The 16,701-nt window shown below is 40.1% G+C and overlaps 1 protein-coding gene across 2 annotated transcripts in view; it reads left to right on the forward strand.

Moving 5' to 3' along the window:
- Nucleotides 1-16,701, forward strand: part of MAP3K5 (mitogen-activated protein kinase kinase kinase 5) — a 109,706-nt gene that overhangs the window by 23,718 nt on the left and 69,287 nt on the right. Inside the window, exons 2-3 of one of the 2 annotated variants that reach the window (XM_086461206.1) lie at nt 8,299-8,474; nt 11,319-11,342. In XM_086461206.1, the coding sequence (XP_086317332.1) occupies nt 8,299-8,474; nt 11,319-11,342 (200 nt within the window). The remainder of the gene's footprint in view (nt 1-8,298; nt 8,475-11,318; nt 11,343-16,701) is intronic. The other variant, XM_086461207.1, reaches the window with a different exon arrangement.

The following is a 16,701-nucleotide window of genomic DNA, read 5'->3' on the forward strand; positions in this document are numbered from 1 at the left end:
TCTCCTGTCCTCTCTGAGCTCTTCTGTTGGCCTATCTGTGGTCCCATAAGTACTTTCTTCTTGGGTGACTTCTCCAGAGAATGAGTAATCGCTCGTTCATCTCAGGTCTTAAAGGTGCATAACTTGAAAACATAAACCAAAATAATCACACAGATACCATTGCATATCTTACTTATTTTTTATTTTTTTTTTTTTTAATCTGCTTAAGGTCTTGTCCAGGCCAAAAGAGTGCTTGGTCTTCGTTGAAAAAAGTTTGCAGTGATGTAGACCCTCTGGACAAAACTAAATGTAGAAGTACTGAGTTACTACAGCTTGCCTTGTTTTCCTTGGCTTTTTCTGCTGCTGTTAATGTTTTTAAACAATCTACAAACACATTTGGTACAGGTTCCTAATACTTACTAGCCCTGCTATGTGCTCAGCCCTTCAGCTGAGCCTCGTTAGTTGCCTCTTTGAGCTCTGAGTATTTTTTCTGATGCAAACTTTGGAGTTGAGATAATATTTAGTATTTGGTGTTCTTGGCACTAGGGAGCCTGTTTTAGTGGGTTTGATACAGATGCAGTGAGCCTGAATGTATTGAGGTTATTTTTAAATAAATGGCTCTTTGTTTGCTTGTCATCTTTTATTCTTGCCTAATCCTGAGTTCCTCCCACATGCATCAAGCTGAGAGCGGGCTTTTTTCAATTGTTGGGGATTGGAATCATGTGATAACATCACAGTCCTTTGTCTTGGGCCAAGAGAGTGGGTTTTTTTAAAATCTCAAGCTTGATTGCTTTTTTTTTTTCCTTCAGCAGAAGGCCTTCCTATATTGTTCCAGTCGACTTCAGATCATTGATATAATTGTTTAGATTTTGCCATGTAGTGTGCTGTGTTAATTCCTACACACTCCCCTTTTATGTTCGCCATCTACGTTCCCCCCTGCCCCCCATGCCTTTTCTAATGTCTGTATGAACTTTGTGTTACAAGTTAGTTGCCAGCTTCTGCTGATTTATTTCGATAAGTACCATCTGCTTTGCTCCTATGAGCCTTGGATTACAACAGCAAGAGCTTCTTTTCCTTTCACATCCTTGAAGCGTAGTGCAGTCAACAAGGCTGGAGTTTCACTTGCAGGCTCTCAGTCTAGAATACTGTTGTAAAAAAAAAAAAAAAAAGGGGGGGGGTGGGGTGGGGCAAAAAACCCCCACCCACAACCCAATCAGTTGTTTTTTCTCTCCTCCTTGTCCGAATGGTTCTGCTTGGTGAAGTCTTGCACTTGCTTTTATGAGAACGGTCTGAGCCAATTAGCTACAAAAGTTGGAAGGAATAGATTCGCACAGGTTTTTCTAAGCAACGCCTTGGTGTGGGAAAGAGTGTGAGTTTTGCGATGTTCCTGTGTGACAGCAGAGCAAACACCACTGATCAGTTAAACATTTGGGGAGGTGCTCCAGAACATTGTGATTTGTGGGTTATGAACTTTCTTGTGATTTTTTTTGATTTAAATTTATACAGGAGCAGCTTGAACTTGCTCTTGTGCTACACTGTCATCCATTAGCTTATGTAGTTCTTCTTTCTTATATATATGTATATATCAATAAATTGGCAACTATTGATGTTCTAAAAAGAGGAAATGTTGCTCTTTAAGTGGTTAGCTAGTTTATTTTTGTTATTGAGCGGATTCCCAGAAGTCTAAATTGAGTCACATTCAGAGTCTGTCAGTATGGGTATAGGTGCTTAATTTGTACCTGTAACGAGGTGGATTGGAGCGGGGGGGGGGGGGGGGGGGTGTTCACTTATTTATTTTCTGTATTGTGCCTCAAGGAACTCTTCCTCCTGTGATGATGTTATATCTGAGGTTCCTGAACAAGTGCATGTTGCATCCATGTCTGTATAGAGGATAAAATTTACTTACCCACTGGAACAATACGTGACTCAATCTTCAGCAGAAGTAGGGATGTATTTGGTTGCATCCCTGCAGCTATTGTGGTGTCTGGTGCCTTCTTTGTATAGGACCTAATGATTGTGTGGGTGGAAAGTGAGATCGTCTAACTGATCCAGGAGGCAACTGATCCTGTGCACTCACCCCACCCCTCCAAGCCAACAGATAGATTTACTCAGTTGTCTCATTGGGTGTTAACCACACTAGATCTCATACAAACATATAGGGGCGAGTCAGGACCACCCCTAACAGTAACAGCTAGCTGTTCGAAAAGTTTACCTGATGTGAAATCACACCTTTTGCTTATGAGTCTAGGTGTGGAAGTTCACTTTGAAATTCAAGAGAAGTTCAACTCAGTTTAGCTATTCAGGGAGCAGTGGGCTTAATACTGGCATGAGGGCAACATGGTACTGTTGTATTTAAAGCTAAATTGACGCTTTTTCGGTAAGTATTAGGTACTCTAATTGTTTCTATTTCTACTTTGTGCTATGCAGCATCCAGAAAGGGACACCCACCAGACTGCTGCTGGGCCTGTGTTGCATCTGCTGGGAATGTGTGCTCAGAAATTCCCCTTTGAGTAGATTGCAGTACTGGCTCTGGTTTGTGCTTCAGTAATGAAGGATCTCTGCTTCCATTTCATAAAAATGAGGCTGCTTGAGCCAGGATTACTATAAGGATCCTGAACCATAATGCTTTATGCTCGATCAGAACTAGCAGATGTCACCTGTATGGTCCTTACCTGCTTTTCCTTCCCCATATCCAAGCTTCAGGCAGCTTTATAAAGTTCTTTTTCTGGGTAGCCTCTCCCAACAGACTGGCTTGGCTGGGTGAGTTTCCTGGGATGTCAGCCATTCCCCTGTGCTTAGGTGTTCTCACCCCAGTGGCTCCCATTAATTGTTTCCGGTCTTGGAGACGTGTGAGATGCTCTTGACAGCAAATGTCTGATTCCAGTGGTGCTGACAAGTCAGTGATTTGGCAGTTTGCACAGTTGAACCAGAAATACCAAGATGTACTGATGTGGTGCTGGTATTTCCAAAGCAGGTTTCCTACCTCATGCAGGCAGTCTCTGGGTAAAAAGGAAGATAGCCATGCCAAGCATGGAGAACCATGAAGAAGTTGAAGTAGATAAGGATGTTGTTTGCTTATTTCTGAAAGCTTACTCAGTAGTAAATGTCATCATGGTGTGTCAAACCCATTGTTCTAATGCTGAATGGAGAGTATGAAAAACACTTAGTGTTCAGTCTTGCACTGAAATAAATTTTTGTCACGAGCCTTTTTCTTCCTGTATCTCTGTTGGAAGAGTACCTTAAGAGGTACTTTTAACCCCCAAGTGGAAAAGAACCCTAAATATTGGTCTGTCTCAGAAGTTGCCATTGTCAGCTTTCCGTTTGCCCTGATTAGTTGTGGGACAATGAATGTAAGGCAATGGCTGTGTGTTTAATACTAATTAATCAGAAGATAATAGCAAACATAAACATTCATTAGTTTTATAGCTGCTCTGTTTGTATTATTTTTCCTGGCAGCACTGTAAAAGCAGGTAGTATGAAACAGTAGGGTGTGTTTGTATGGTATCTCAGACCATTTGTTTAAACATTTTTTTTGCCCTGTTATATTTTAAACAATGAGTAGGAGATGAACTTTGACCACTGCATTTCGTTTATTGCTTTCTTGGTGACTAAAGGCATTACTAATAGCCAAGAGCAAAGGGCTTTATATCCACTAATGGACACTTAGATGATAACATTTGTCAAGAAGGGTGTAATCTTCAGTTTATACCATTTCTTAAGAAGGGTTAATTAGTTGAGATGCTGTATGTGAAACTCTCAGTCTTTGCACAGATAGCTTAAAAAGAACCAAGTGGCTTTACATTGCAGGTAAGAATTGTTGGTAACGCAGTTGTAGTGTATGCCAAGCTTCACAGAGATGTGTCCTTTTCCCATGCTTTTCAGGCAAGAAGGGTCAAGTCAACTGCCTCTGATTCCACCACCTGAATCTAGTTTCCCAGGGTAATAAGAAGCTGATTCCCAGTGTAGTGGTATTTTGTTCTCTTGAACTTATGACTGTGTTTCAAGCTAGTGTTGGTATAGATGTTAGTTAGCCTAATAACATAGAGTGTAACTGCCCTGTGGTTGTTGCTATGTCTGCAGCTCAGTATCTCATTGCCCAGCTAATGTGTAGGTAGGCAGCTTCATGACAGGTGGCTTGGTACTGTCAGCAGTCAGGTAGAGCTCGGAGTCGTTTAGGAAATTGACACCAAGAGCTTACTGAACTGCCTGCTGCTGCATTTGTGCTGCTTCTGCTACCTAGGCCAGAGCTGAGCTCCCGTGTCATGCTTGTGAGACACTTCAGTCACATCCTTGCGGGCATGCCAGTTTGAGATGGGAGAGAAGGTTATAGCTAGACTTAACTTTATTGTTCATAAACTAGCAAGACATAATAATTTACTGTAAGATTTATTAGAAGACTTCTTAGCCATAATGTTAAAGATGACAAGCAAAGGTGAAGTCCACACTATCACTGTTTTCTTTAAATGCTACCAGTGATCTGTAACCAGGTCCACTTTCATGAGGTAGAGAAAGCAAAATTTAGTCTTGTGCCCAAGACCAAAGTAAGGGATAAAATTTAATCTTTCCTGCGACCTGTGGGGTTGCAAGAATTGTAGTTCTTTTAGTTCCCTGTCTCTTGCTCCTGTTTCGCGCAGTATGCTTCCATACCCACCCTGCTCATTAGTCTGCTGGAGCCTCAACAGACTTTCTTTGCTGCAATATAGATGTTGAAGAGCATTTGGAGTGAATTGTCAGTCCCTGGTCTTCAGAATGCTTCATCCTGAGGGCTTAGGTGTTGAGAGGGCTCCACTCTGATTCCTGTGCTTGGTCAATTATTGTTTTAATTGCCTTGAAACTGAAACTGCAGATACTTTGAGAAGTAGGTTTTATTCCAATGTAACTGTAGAGATAATTCTTACACCTTTAGTGAAATACCATTTTGCCACTTGTGAAATAGTATTTTCTGGTGAATGGAAAACATATCTTTCATTGCAGCAGGCTGTTAGATTAGTTTCATCTGGGGGAAATGACATAGAGAGCCTGATAAATGGAATTCTGGCAGTTTATGTATTGATGACCAAACAGTTCTTTTGGGCTTAGCTAAATCCTGGCTCTTCTGAACTAGTGAGAGTTTTGATGTATGTTTACTTGACTTAGATTTATCTTGAAAACTGTCAGTCTTGCTCAGCTTTGCTTCTGTCATACTTTATGTAGCTGAACGTAGTATTTGGCTGCTTTATAGTGCACTTGACAGTACATTTCAGGTGCTTTATAGGGATCTTTCTTTTTATGAGCTTCCATTTGCTGCTTTGTATTTGACTTCTGAACTTCTGACCAGTGCTCTATACACTGATACCTCCTTTGGTCAGAGGTGTTTTTCTCCTGATGTTGTGAAAGAAGATAGTCAGAAATCAATCTGTCAGAAGAGCTGGTTTAGGTATATTTTCTTATTAGGTAGACACCTGGTCTCAGAAGTGCGCATAGCTTTTGTGGCTTATTGGAATTGCAGGTAAGAATTAGGCTGTTCCCCTTGGAAACTGTGATACCTATCCTGACAGCTAACCTGTACTTCAGAAATCTGATTTCTCTGTTATGAATGACACCTTCATCTTAAAATATATAACTGCTAAAGTGAGAAGGAAAACTTAACAGAAATTGGACCTGTTCTAAGGAAGATACTACTTTATCAAATGAGATTATCCAGAAGACCTGGATTTCACAGAAGTCTTAACATGTAAAATAGAGACATCCTCTTTAGTTACTTAAGAAATATCGCAACAGAGTTTATACCAGTATCTTAGTGTAATTTTTCTTACAAATGTTTCCTTGTTCTTATGGTCTTTCCCTCATCTGTTTAAGTAACTCAAGGCTTTTGTATGTTTTTTTTTTTTTGTATTGCTATGACAGGGATTGGACAGGACCCAAGAACATTTCTTACAGTGTGGCCCTGAGTCAGATTTGGCCAGCTGATCTTGACAGTAATGTGTTTGCGCATGCGTGCGCACACACACACACACGATTTCTCAAGTATTTTCTGTATTCTGACTTTGATCAGGCTCTATCACTTTATATTTTTTTAGGTAATATTTATCTTTTTTTAATCTTAGTTTTGCAACTCTAGTGAGAGCACGTTATCTTGCAAGATTTGAGAATTAAGTCATGGCAAGTTGCACAAGTTTTCTTCCTGTTCAGTGTAACAGAAATGTATCACAGACTTAGAGTTGCTCAAGTTTAGACTCTTATATGAATAAGAGTAGTTAAAAATAGAGCTTGTATTATGGCAACTTCCTAAAGAAAATAAACAAGCCCTAATCTCACCCAAACAAAATATAGTAGCAGTACTGTCATTCTTGTTTGGCTTTTGTGATGTCTCAGTTTCCTAAAATTAGTGAAAGTCAGCATATATGTATGGTCTTAGAAATGTGCTGCCTTTTTTACTTCAGTAAGATATATTTGATGGAAACCACATTGGAAATATTTTTGTGAAATTGTACAGGGGAAGATTCTTAGAACATAAATTATGAAACTTTTAGAAAACATAATTTAATAGTAGATTTTTGAGGGGAAAAAAATTCCCTTTTTTAATACCATAATTGTACCATGTCTCCTCTCTTTTAAACTTGTTTCTTGAAGAGCCTAAACGTGTATAGGCTAGTGTCTGTTCATCTCTCTGTGTGTATCCTTTTTTCCATCTTCTTGATAATTTCTAAGTCTGTAGGCCAGTTACAGTAAAGTATGACTGAGGAGTAGATGTCTCAAAGATGTTGCTTTCCAGCAGGTTGGAGAGACACCCTTATACTGCCTTCCCAGTTGAGAACATGGCCACCAGGCTTATCTTTTATTGAATATCTTCATTACAGTGTTGATGATCTAAGTAAATAGGCAAGGTGAAAAGTTGTGGTTAGAGGTAGAATCTCTTATCAGAACAATTAAAGAAACTTTAGGGTGTGTAAGCCTTTTGCCTGTCTTGCTGTCTGGCTTTTCTGTCATAAAAGCACCCGCAGGAAGGGGAAAGCAGGGAGAGACACTGGAAACCAGACTGCTTTTTTTGTTCTGCTCTTAACAGAAGTACATTTCTCTGATTTTTTTTTTTTTCTTTTTTTTTTTTCCCCTGAAAGAAGAGAAAGAACCGAGTTGAGTGAAGAGACAGAAAGATGTTTGCAGGAGACGTGGAGATCTGTCAGTTTTCTTGTTTTGCTCTCTTGATCCCACAAGCATTTTGCAGTGGAAATATGCTTACAATAGAAGCCTTAACTATTTCTGCTGACACGTTGTAATTGCCTCCTGTTTTACTTTGGTGTGAATCTGGGCAGGTGAAACACATGTTTTAAGAGAAATTGTGGACTGCGTTCCCTGTTCTCTGAGCATTTGTGCTTAATCTTGTTCACACAGGGAAATTTTATTATGAACAGAATTCTCTGCACAATAAAGTTCTTACTTATATGGAGGTTTCTATGGCTCTTCGTATTCACTCCCCCTTTCCTTCTCTTCTGCTGTACTTTGTCATCTGTCCGCACCGCCCCCCCGCCCTGTCTCTCTGTATATGAAGCAACATAGATCTGAATGGTAATTTATATGAGAACTTTACTTTTGCCTTTCTTTCAATTTACAGCTGTTTCCTTCCAAAGTTCTAATAAAGAATCTATACAGTGTGTTCTGTAATGATGTAAATATATTAGCATAACGAAAAACCTTTTTGCTGTGAGGGTGACAGAGCACTGGAACAGGCTGCCCAGAGAGGTTGTGGAGTCTCCTTCTCTGGAGACATACAAAACCTGCCTGGATCCATTCCCATGTGACCTGCTCTAGGTGGTCCTGCTCTGGCAGGGGGGCTGGACTAGATGATCATTCGAGGTCCCTTCCAACCCCTAACATTCTGTGATTCTGTGAATTTTTATTGCAACTTGCAAAGAGGGTGAAAATACCCATTCAATGTAATTTTTTCTTTTATTTCTGTAAGGTCATCAATCATCACCTGTAGGTTAACCAAACAAATTTTATCCTCCAAGGCACCAAATTAACTTTTTGCCTTTTCTTGATTAGTGGTGGTTTTACCTGAGGAAGTGAAGGTCTCATTTAAAGGAAAAAAAAAAAACCAAAAACGGAGGGGGGAGGGGGAAAGGAAGAAAGAATGAAAAGAGAAAAAAAAAATTAAACCACATCCTGCTGACTATATTAAAAATTCAGATGCAACAGCTAGAATGGGGAAATCTCTCTAGATCTCTATTTCCTACTTAAAATTGGGTTGTCTTATCAAAGCGCATTGTGTGAAGAGACAGTGTAGAAGTATTTGGCTGTCAGAAATGTGTGGCATTGACCGTTTTTTGTTTCTTTCTACAGATATTGCTGTCGTAGAGATGAGTGATGCCTTCCGTCAGCCTTCTCTGTTCTACCACCTGGGAGTCAGGGAGAGCTTCAGCATGGCTAACAACATTATCCTCTACTGTGATACAAATGCGGAGTCTCTGCAGTCACTGAAGGTAGCTCTGAATGGAAAAATAGGGTGTGTTGGGGAAGTCCCAGTTGGTCCAACTCCTGAAACAGGTTCTCTGTTTCCATAGGAAATACAAATGCCACTTGTGGTTCACAAAGCAACAGCAAAAATATTCTGAGGGCTGGAAAACACGGCCACAGTGAAATTGCTGGAAAAACTCCATTTATTTTTCCCATGATAAAGATTTGATCACTTTATCACAGTCTGTTAAATACCTAGGTGTTAAATGGCTCTTTATAGAAACAGAAGTTTGACAAATTTCGGACAAGAAATTAATAATTTTATATTATTAATGTTAAAATACACGGGTTTGTCATTTAAGGGAATTACTGGTGTTTGGGGTAAATTGTCATAGAAATGACGACTGGATGAGAATGGAAGTGTGAATGGGACAGCAAAATAATCCTCAAGACTTAGCTTCTGTGTAAAGTAGCAGTTTTCTGGCCAGACCTGATGGGGCCCCAGATGGCCTGTGGTATTTCTTGCTGAGCTACAGCTGTTCACATCACCTACCTGCAGGATTGCTGTGCTGGAGGTTATCAGCAGCATAGCAGAGTTAGTAAAAACAAAACTTGTGCCTGCAGCTCAGGGCCACAATTTGGTATGGTACATTGGTTTAAGGCAAGATGGTGGTTTAAGATAATCTATGGGGCTGTGAATTGTGTCAGCCAAGGATTTGATACTTGCTCTTCCTGCAGCCCTACTGAAGGTTTAATAACTTTCATGGGGATGGGGGAGGGCAGGCAATTTGAACAGCAGTCTCTTTTCAATTACCTCCCCTCCCTCAAATTCATTGGCTCTGAGGAGGAGGTGTTTTGTGCTATTGCACTTCCATTCTAGGCATTGCTGTAAAGAAGCATTTTAGTAAGCAGCTTGGTGAGTCAGACTGCAGCCTGGGCACTGCCTCCTCTCATGAAGGGTTGGCTTCCACTGCTTCTGGCTAGTGCAGGATATTTGTTTTTTGATTCTGTCCCATTGGTTGCAGCTTGGCCCTCTATTGGGAGGCACATACCTCGGGTAAATCAGTTTCTTTGCCCTGCTCTTCCCTCCAGATTTTCTTGGCCAACTGGACTGGTTGCAATCCAATTATTTCCTTTCTTTTTGCAACACAAAGAGTATACAGATAAAAACCCTAAAAATAAAACTGCTAATAACAAAAGACCTATCTGTGGCTTGAATTCAATTGTGCAAGTACAATGATCTACAGTATAAGCAGAGCACTTGTACTGGGTAAGGAGCCAAATACCCAACTCCCACTGAAAATCATTTGGAGTGAGGCACAGGCTTCCTTAGGCACTTGGGAGAACTTTTTGCTAGTTTAGGAGCTGAACTTTGCAAATGGGCATGTGCAGGTTTCTCACTTATGTCAGCGGAAGCCCGGTTCTGCAAAGGGAGACCTGGATGTCCCGGTTGCCACTGGTACAGCGCCCACTGAAAGACTCCCTTGGGTTTCCTTTGGCTTTGAGCTGGGCCTGTGTTTCTGCTTTTGATAGTTTTCAGGAAAGTGTTCAGAGAGCAAGACACCTTCCATATTAATTTATTGATTGCCTGAAAAGCGTAGTTGTGTAGTTGTGGGCATGCCTGAGCATCTTCCGAGGCGATATTTGTTCCTGTATTTGTTACAGCCACCAGATAGAGTAGTAGCAATGCAGGAGTGTGTGTGCTGTTTTGATCTTCTATAGAAGGTGGTGAATTCAAAAACTGAAAATGATCGTGGAAAAGCAGGAAATACCGAACTGTAGCACGTGATTTAACTGGGGTACAAAGCAATGTAGGTAAACTTTTGCTGGTGGAATATTTCTCTATATGAACATTCAGATCAGGGTGGATGGGGGTTTGAGCAATGTGATCTGGTGAAAGATGTCCCTGCTTATGCCAGAGTGTTCAACTAGATGATCTTTAAAGGTCCCTTCCGCCCCAAACCATTCTGTGATTCTATATGTGTACATGTATAGGTTTGTATATTTATATATATAAACATGTTTATGTCCCGCACTTAGAAAGCTAGCAGCAGTCATATGTTAAACATGTCCCCTCAATAGGGGGATGAGCAGTTTTATGGAGGTCTGACTTGCGCAACATGGGAAGTAGGAAGTGCCGTGGTTTGATGCTGTGTTTGCTTTTAATGCGGTTGTGTAGGTGAAGCTGCTTAGCAGTCCCAGTGGCAGAGGGGTAGTGTAGTTGTCTGATAAATCTGGCAGGATTATCAGTTGCTGGGAGCAGAACTTGCTGACAGATTTTCCTGAAACCAAGGGCACTGTCCACAAGTAGGCGGTACCACCCCGATTAGAGTGCAAGGACCAGCTCTTTCCATCCATGTGTGCTTGGGCTGCTTCTTGTCTGAAACTTTTAATTTAAAATGTGAAGATTCATTCTTTGCATCAGACTTAGAGCAATGTGAATTTCAACCAGTTCTGAAATATTTTAAAACTTCATAGAAATACTGCTTTTACTATTCTTCACAGTGTCTTCTGCTGGCAGCAAAATGTTACTTACAAGACTTAACTTCTCAAATATGAGTGCATGTGTATTAATAGCCAATTTTGCACAGCTTTCCTCTAGGCAAATTTATACAGGGAGACGTATGTACATGTGCGCGTGTGTATATGGATGCACACGCTACATATATACCTGTATATATATATATAGGAAGTATGTATCTACTTGGTTCCATAGTTGTTTTGTCTCTCCTGAGACAATACTTGATTTATATTGATTTGGCAGGCATAGAAAACATCTACCAACCAGCCTTTTCCTATTATGTGTCTGTAAGTGTTAATATTAGCAAGTCATACTGAACAGATATCTTTCCTAGTAATTGTTCAATGCTATCAACATTAATTTTTTTCTTCTTTTTTTATTCCAGGAAATTATTTGCCAGAAGAATAATGTAAGTATGATTTCTGGGTGCCAGCTGATTTCTAGGCATTCCAAACCTCTGTTCCATTTAACGCTGTTTATAAGTTTTCCGCTTGAATCATTTAACACTCTCCTACTGTATTTTACGGAGTTAGATGCAGAATTCTGGAAATCCTAGCAGCAAATCTGCGTATATCACTTTGTTGCTAGGTACCAGGCTCACTTCTTACCTTGCCTCCATCTATCAGTGGTATTTTCCTTGCTGCCTTTACTTGTCTGTCGTATTTTTTCGCGCACCATTTACGTCTGTCGTCTTGTGGTTTTCTTTTCTGTTGCCTTTTTCTGTACAGTGTTCTTTAGTGTTTTTAAAAAATACTCTCTTGAAAAGGAGACTTATTTGGAAACTGATGCTCATTTTAGAAACCCATAGCTACAGCTATGAAAATATATATATTTATAAAGAGAGAGTGTGTGTGTATTTATTTCTGGAAGTTGAGTCTTGGAGCCTGTTAGTCCTAGGTAGTTTGTCTGTGACTGCCAGTTGTTAAACTGTAGTTTTATGCACCTTGGCATCCCTCTGGTTTCTGAGGTTGGCCTTGTAAATACCCCTTCCCTTTTTCAGTCTCAAGTTCAAGGGAGGCAGACCTGCGACTGTGAGAACACTGCTTTCTCAATGTGGTTTGTGCTGGAGCAGCAGGGCCAGTCATGTCAGAATATATATCTAGTATGTCGAGTTGTTCTTGGCTTCACTTCAGGACTTACTGGGAGCCATATATGCTACGATACAGCTTTATAGCTGTTAGTGGTGTGCAGATATCCTGAGGTGCTATGTGTATGCTGTACAATTCCATATATTTGAATACTTTTCTAAGGGGCATATGAAGTATTTAGTTTTAGAAACTGGTCAGGTCTTATTTCCCACAGTGTTAAAACGGCTATAAAACCTGCAGTATTCCTGGTTTTACTTCTTTATTTAACTGTGAAACTCATGGATTAAGTATGACTTCTACCGGCATGAAACATATTTCTTTGAAAAGGATGAAGTTATCTACTGTCGCTGATAGAGTTTCTAAAGATGGCTTCAAAACCAGTGCAAGCTTTGGCCGTAACGCTGCATTTTAAGTTGCATATAATTTTTTTATTTAAAAAAAAAAAAAGAGCAAAGAGATTCCGAATAGAGTTGCTGCATAACTCTTAACCAAAAGTGCTTTTCAGACTCACAGAATGCTGTGGACGATGTGCTAAACTAAAAACCTTTTGCCTTTCTCTAATGACAGTGGGGTAAACGATCAGTTAGGCCTTTACACAAGATGAAAGAGAACAGTAAGGCCTTTCTTGTAAATGAATGTATTGCCTTCTGTATTTTTGTTCTGGTGGCCCAGGATCTAGGCAAAATGATGTGTGACTAATGTCATGTTCCTGGGAGGGTAGGGGGAAGAGCTCTGTTAGGAAATCAGCAGGAGATGACTGGTACAGTAGAATAAAGGAGAGATGTTGTTGTCTTGTCCTATTTTTAAATGACAGTGCCTCAAGCTGAAGGAGAGGTGTGATAACTTGGCCTTCATCTGTTTGAGAAAGGATTGTTCTGTTTTCCGTTTAAATTTGGATAGGTGGCTGTGAAACTGTCATTTATCACTTTTAGAAACGTTTCGATGTATGCCACAAAAAGAATGTGTTCCTTGAGAGTCTCAGATGTTTTCAAGCACACCCACATAACATCTTTCAGGGAGGAAGTATTTTCCCAGGGATTACAACAGGGAAGTCAGTGGAACTGGCTTAGCAACTCCGCAATTTATTTTTTTCCTCATTTTTTGTCATGTCGGCCAAATTACTGGGAAGTAGGCTCCTCATGGTATTGGTGCATGCCTAACTATTGAATATAATTCCTGCTTCATGACAATCACGTTTCGTCATAAATTGTAAGACTCTTGGATAAATGAGTATGACAAAGGTGCTGTTTTTGAGAGGCTGTGACTGCGATGCCCACCCTTACCAAAAACAGTCATATGAATGATTATGCGAGGTTGCAAATAAGAAAAAATTAAATTCACATATGAATAAACCAGGAGTTTAGTCCTACTGTTCTCGAACATGGGTTTTAATACCATGTAAACATCAGCCCTGACAGGACAACGGTATCCCTGGTACCAGAGGATTAAAAAGGCTGCAAAACAAGTATGTGTGTATCTATATATACCTGTCCAACTGAAATGCCTTGTGTTTGCTTTTCCTGAACCTTGTATCCCTAAAACTACTGGGAAGGAAAAAAAAAATCCATTACCAACTGTTTTGTTCTTTGTTCTGACTGCATTTTTGTGCTTCCTAATAGTAGTCAATGCAATGTTGCATAGCTAGGATAAGCTGCCTGGAGCCTGTCAGGGCAGAGCAGTACAAGATAACATAGGCTCATTTCCTGTTATATGTGGTTTTATAGCTATTTAGTTGGACCTTTTCCAAATGTCGCAGTAACACCAAAACCATACATTTTTACAGGCAGTGATATTTCGACAGGAGGCAGTTACTTTGTTATTTGAAAGCTTAAGTTTAGTTTTTGCTGTTATCTGATTTTTGAGGTCAACCAAGCAGCAGAGGCATTCTAGAAATTGCTAGTAGAGAGTTTCAGTCACAAGGAGATGTTGGTATAAAGGTTACAGTTCATGGCTGTACTTCACTTGTTTTAGCTCACCAGTTTTTATTTCATCCTAATTCTCCCTGGTTTAAATTTTACCAACTCTGTAGAAAAGCTGCAGGTCAGGTTCCAAATGGCCATTTATTAATTAAAAAAAAAAAAAAATTCACTTCTTGCTGAATGTGAGGAAACTTACTGTGCCTGCATTATACATATGGTGTGCAACCAATTGCAGTAAGTAACACCTCGACACAGTGCTCACCTTTCAGTTCGGGCTGCTTGCTTCCATCGGGTTGGGGTGATAGGTACCCTCAGGAGCTGCCCGGGGTGTAAGGCTGCGGTACAGCCACTGGCCCCGTTGGAGGGGCGATTGGGAGGTGATGGGAACTGTTCTGCTGGGCAGCTGACTTGCAGGCATTCACCATTAAGCAACAGGGTTAATGTTGGATGGGTGGGGACTCTTATTATTGTTTTCCTTTTCTGACACTTGGAGGGATCAGTTTGTAACTTTTACTGGTTTTCCACAGCCCTTCCTAACTGCCTCCTATTTGAGGTCTAGTTTGGGAAATAGTTAGGTATAGTGCCCCTTCAGCGGGAGCGGGAGAATGAGTGACCCTGGAGGAGGCACACCAGAGGCATCTGCAAGCTTGGAGCTTCCATATAGGTACTGCTAGAAGACTGTAGATCCTGTAAGATAAGTTTGGCTGTTGGCCTCTTTCACTGTTGGCTTCTTTCACTGTGGAAATAGAGGGAAATATTTTTAATACTTCTCACCCTGCTGACAAATGATTTGGGGGCAGTTTGATTTTTGGTATCCAAGTATGTAAAAATGCTTCAGTAAGTATTTTGTTGATAATGACAACTGTGGTATTTATTGTTATTTATGATAGATCACTGTCTCTTGCTCATTCTTTCATTTTTTTTTTTTTTTTTTTAATTCTTTGACTAATATGTTTGGCACATACTTTCCTTGGGAAAAGTTAAAACTTTTTTCCCTATGTGAATATAATGAAAGGACCATATAGAGCGAGCTATGCTGACCTTTAACAAACATTTAGGTTGTGGCATGGCTGCAATAGAATGTTATTGCTGGGCATATGAAGAAAGAATATATGCCCAAAGAAAATGGGAAGGCTTTTAAAAGGGTGGACTAGTCTCTGTGCTTCCATTCGTTTGAGGTGTGAGGCTTACTTTATGTTCCTTTTCAAATCAATAGCAAGGCTGTCATTCATGTGAGTAGGATTTGAAGGAAACCCATACTGAGTCTGTATTAATTAAAACATCAGCACATGTTGATTTACTGTGTGTTTGGGGGATGGAAGGAATAGATTTAATAACTTGGTTTAGGATTTTGCCATCTGCTACGTGTAACACCATGTGCGGTCTGAGAATTACCTTTAAGAAAAATCTCATCAGAAGAATTGCAATAGGAGCAGATATTTCACAAAAGAACTAGTAGGAGGAATGCAAGAAAAGCTGATCTTAATTAGAGGAGAGTCAGCAGGAAGAACAGTTCCTACTGTGAGAGATACTGGCTATTTTTATTATACCTCAGCTGATTTTATTTGTAAAAAAAGTTACATTGGATGCTGACCTGAAGCTTAGGCAAGTGGATGGGATTCTGCTAGATTCTTCTATCCGTGAGTAAAGCATCATGGTTTTGTTTTTGCACAGTAAGTGAGGAAAGGACGTTAGAAAAAATATAAAGCAATTAAAACATTTGTGAAAATGAATTACGGATTTTGTCACTTTGTGGTAAGCATTTATGCGTGTGTAGCTGGCTCCAGCCGGTACTTGTGTTGTCTGATTAGTCTGATTTCATGAAATGGGCTATTGACCCATAGTCTTTCAGAAGGTGGCCTGATGTTGCCAGGTACTGAGTGTGCTGGTCCAAAGCCTTCAAAGATTTGTATGTTCGTATCTCCTAGATATAACTAGTTCAGCTGATCTGAGAGCTCAGGCCAAATTTGCCTTATCTAATGTCATTTCTTATGCACCAGGCTGCACCGTCGTAACTATCTGTGTGCACACTCGTGGCCTGTCCCAGACCCTGATCTTTTCAGTAATGCCATTCAGGTTACAACTCAGGTGACTTGAAATCACTTTGTAACTTTCATTAGTGTAATGTAAGCTTTTGAACCTTAAATAATGAGGGGTTTGGAAAGAAAGAGGGCTGGAAAATGAAAACTTTAGCATCTGTTGTTGATTAGGGGAATCTGTTCCCACCCACTTTTGAAGCCCCTTTATGCTACTTGCGTTTTTTAAAGGGCGTTGACATAACTGAGAATACTGCAGCTCCTTCAAAAATTGCCTGTTTTTCTTGAATGACTCGATTCTTTTTCTTACTTTCATTGCACACAGTGTGCAAGTCAGAGGAATGGATCAAAGGAAATCAACAATTTTGTCTCGGGTGCTCAGCAAAATTAGAATATAGAGTGAAATTAATTAGGGTTAGGAAAGAATATCAGTGTTTGTGAGATCAGAGTTGGGATGGAGTGTTACAGGGCATATTTTAATAGGATAAGTGGAATATATTTAAACTTCCAAGTGGAATAATGTGCACCAAGTCAAAATGTAAAGCAGCATGTGAGCAGATAGGAAGTGTGTGTCAGAAAGACCACCTGATCCTTTCTGACTTAACTTAGTGTAGCTTCTATTTTGACAAAGAAAGGTGACAAAGGAAGTAAAAGTGGCTGAGGCAGAGGCTTCATAGCCTGGGAATGAGAAAAGAAGTAAGTCTTGCACTCTACTTTGGGGAAGA

This window comes from Leptosomus discolor, chromosome 2 (assembly GCF_034619465.1).
Source record: "Leptosomus discolor isolate bLepDis1 chromosome 2, bLepDis1.hap2, whole genome shotgun sequence".
Classification (NCBI taxonomy): Eukaryota; Metazoa; Chordata; class Aves; order Leptosomiformes; family Leptosomidae; genus Leptosomus; species Leptosomus discolor.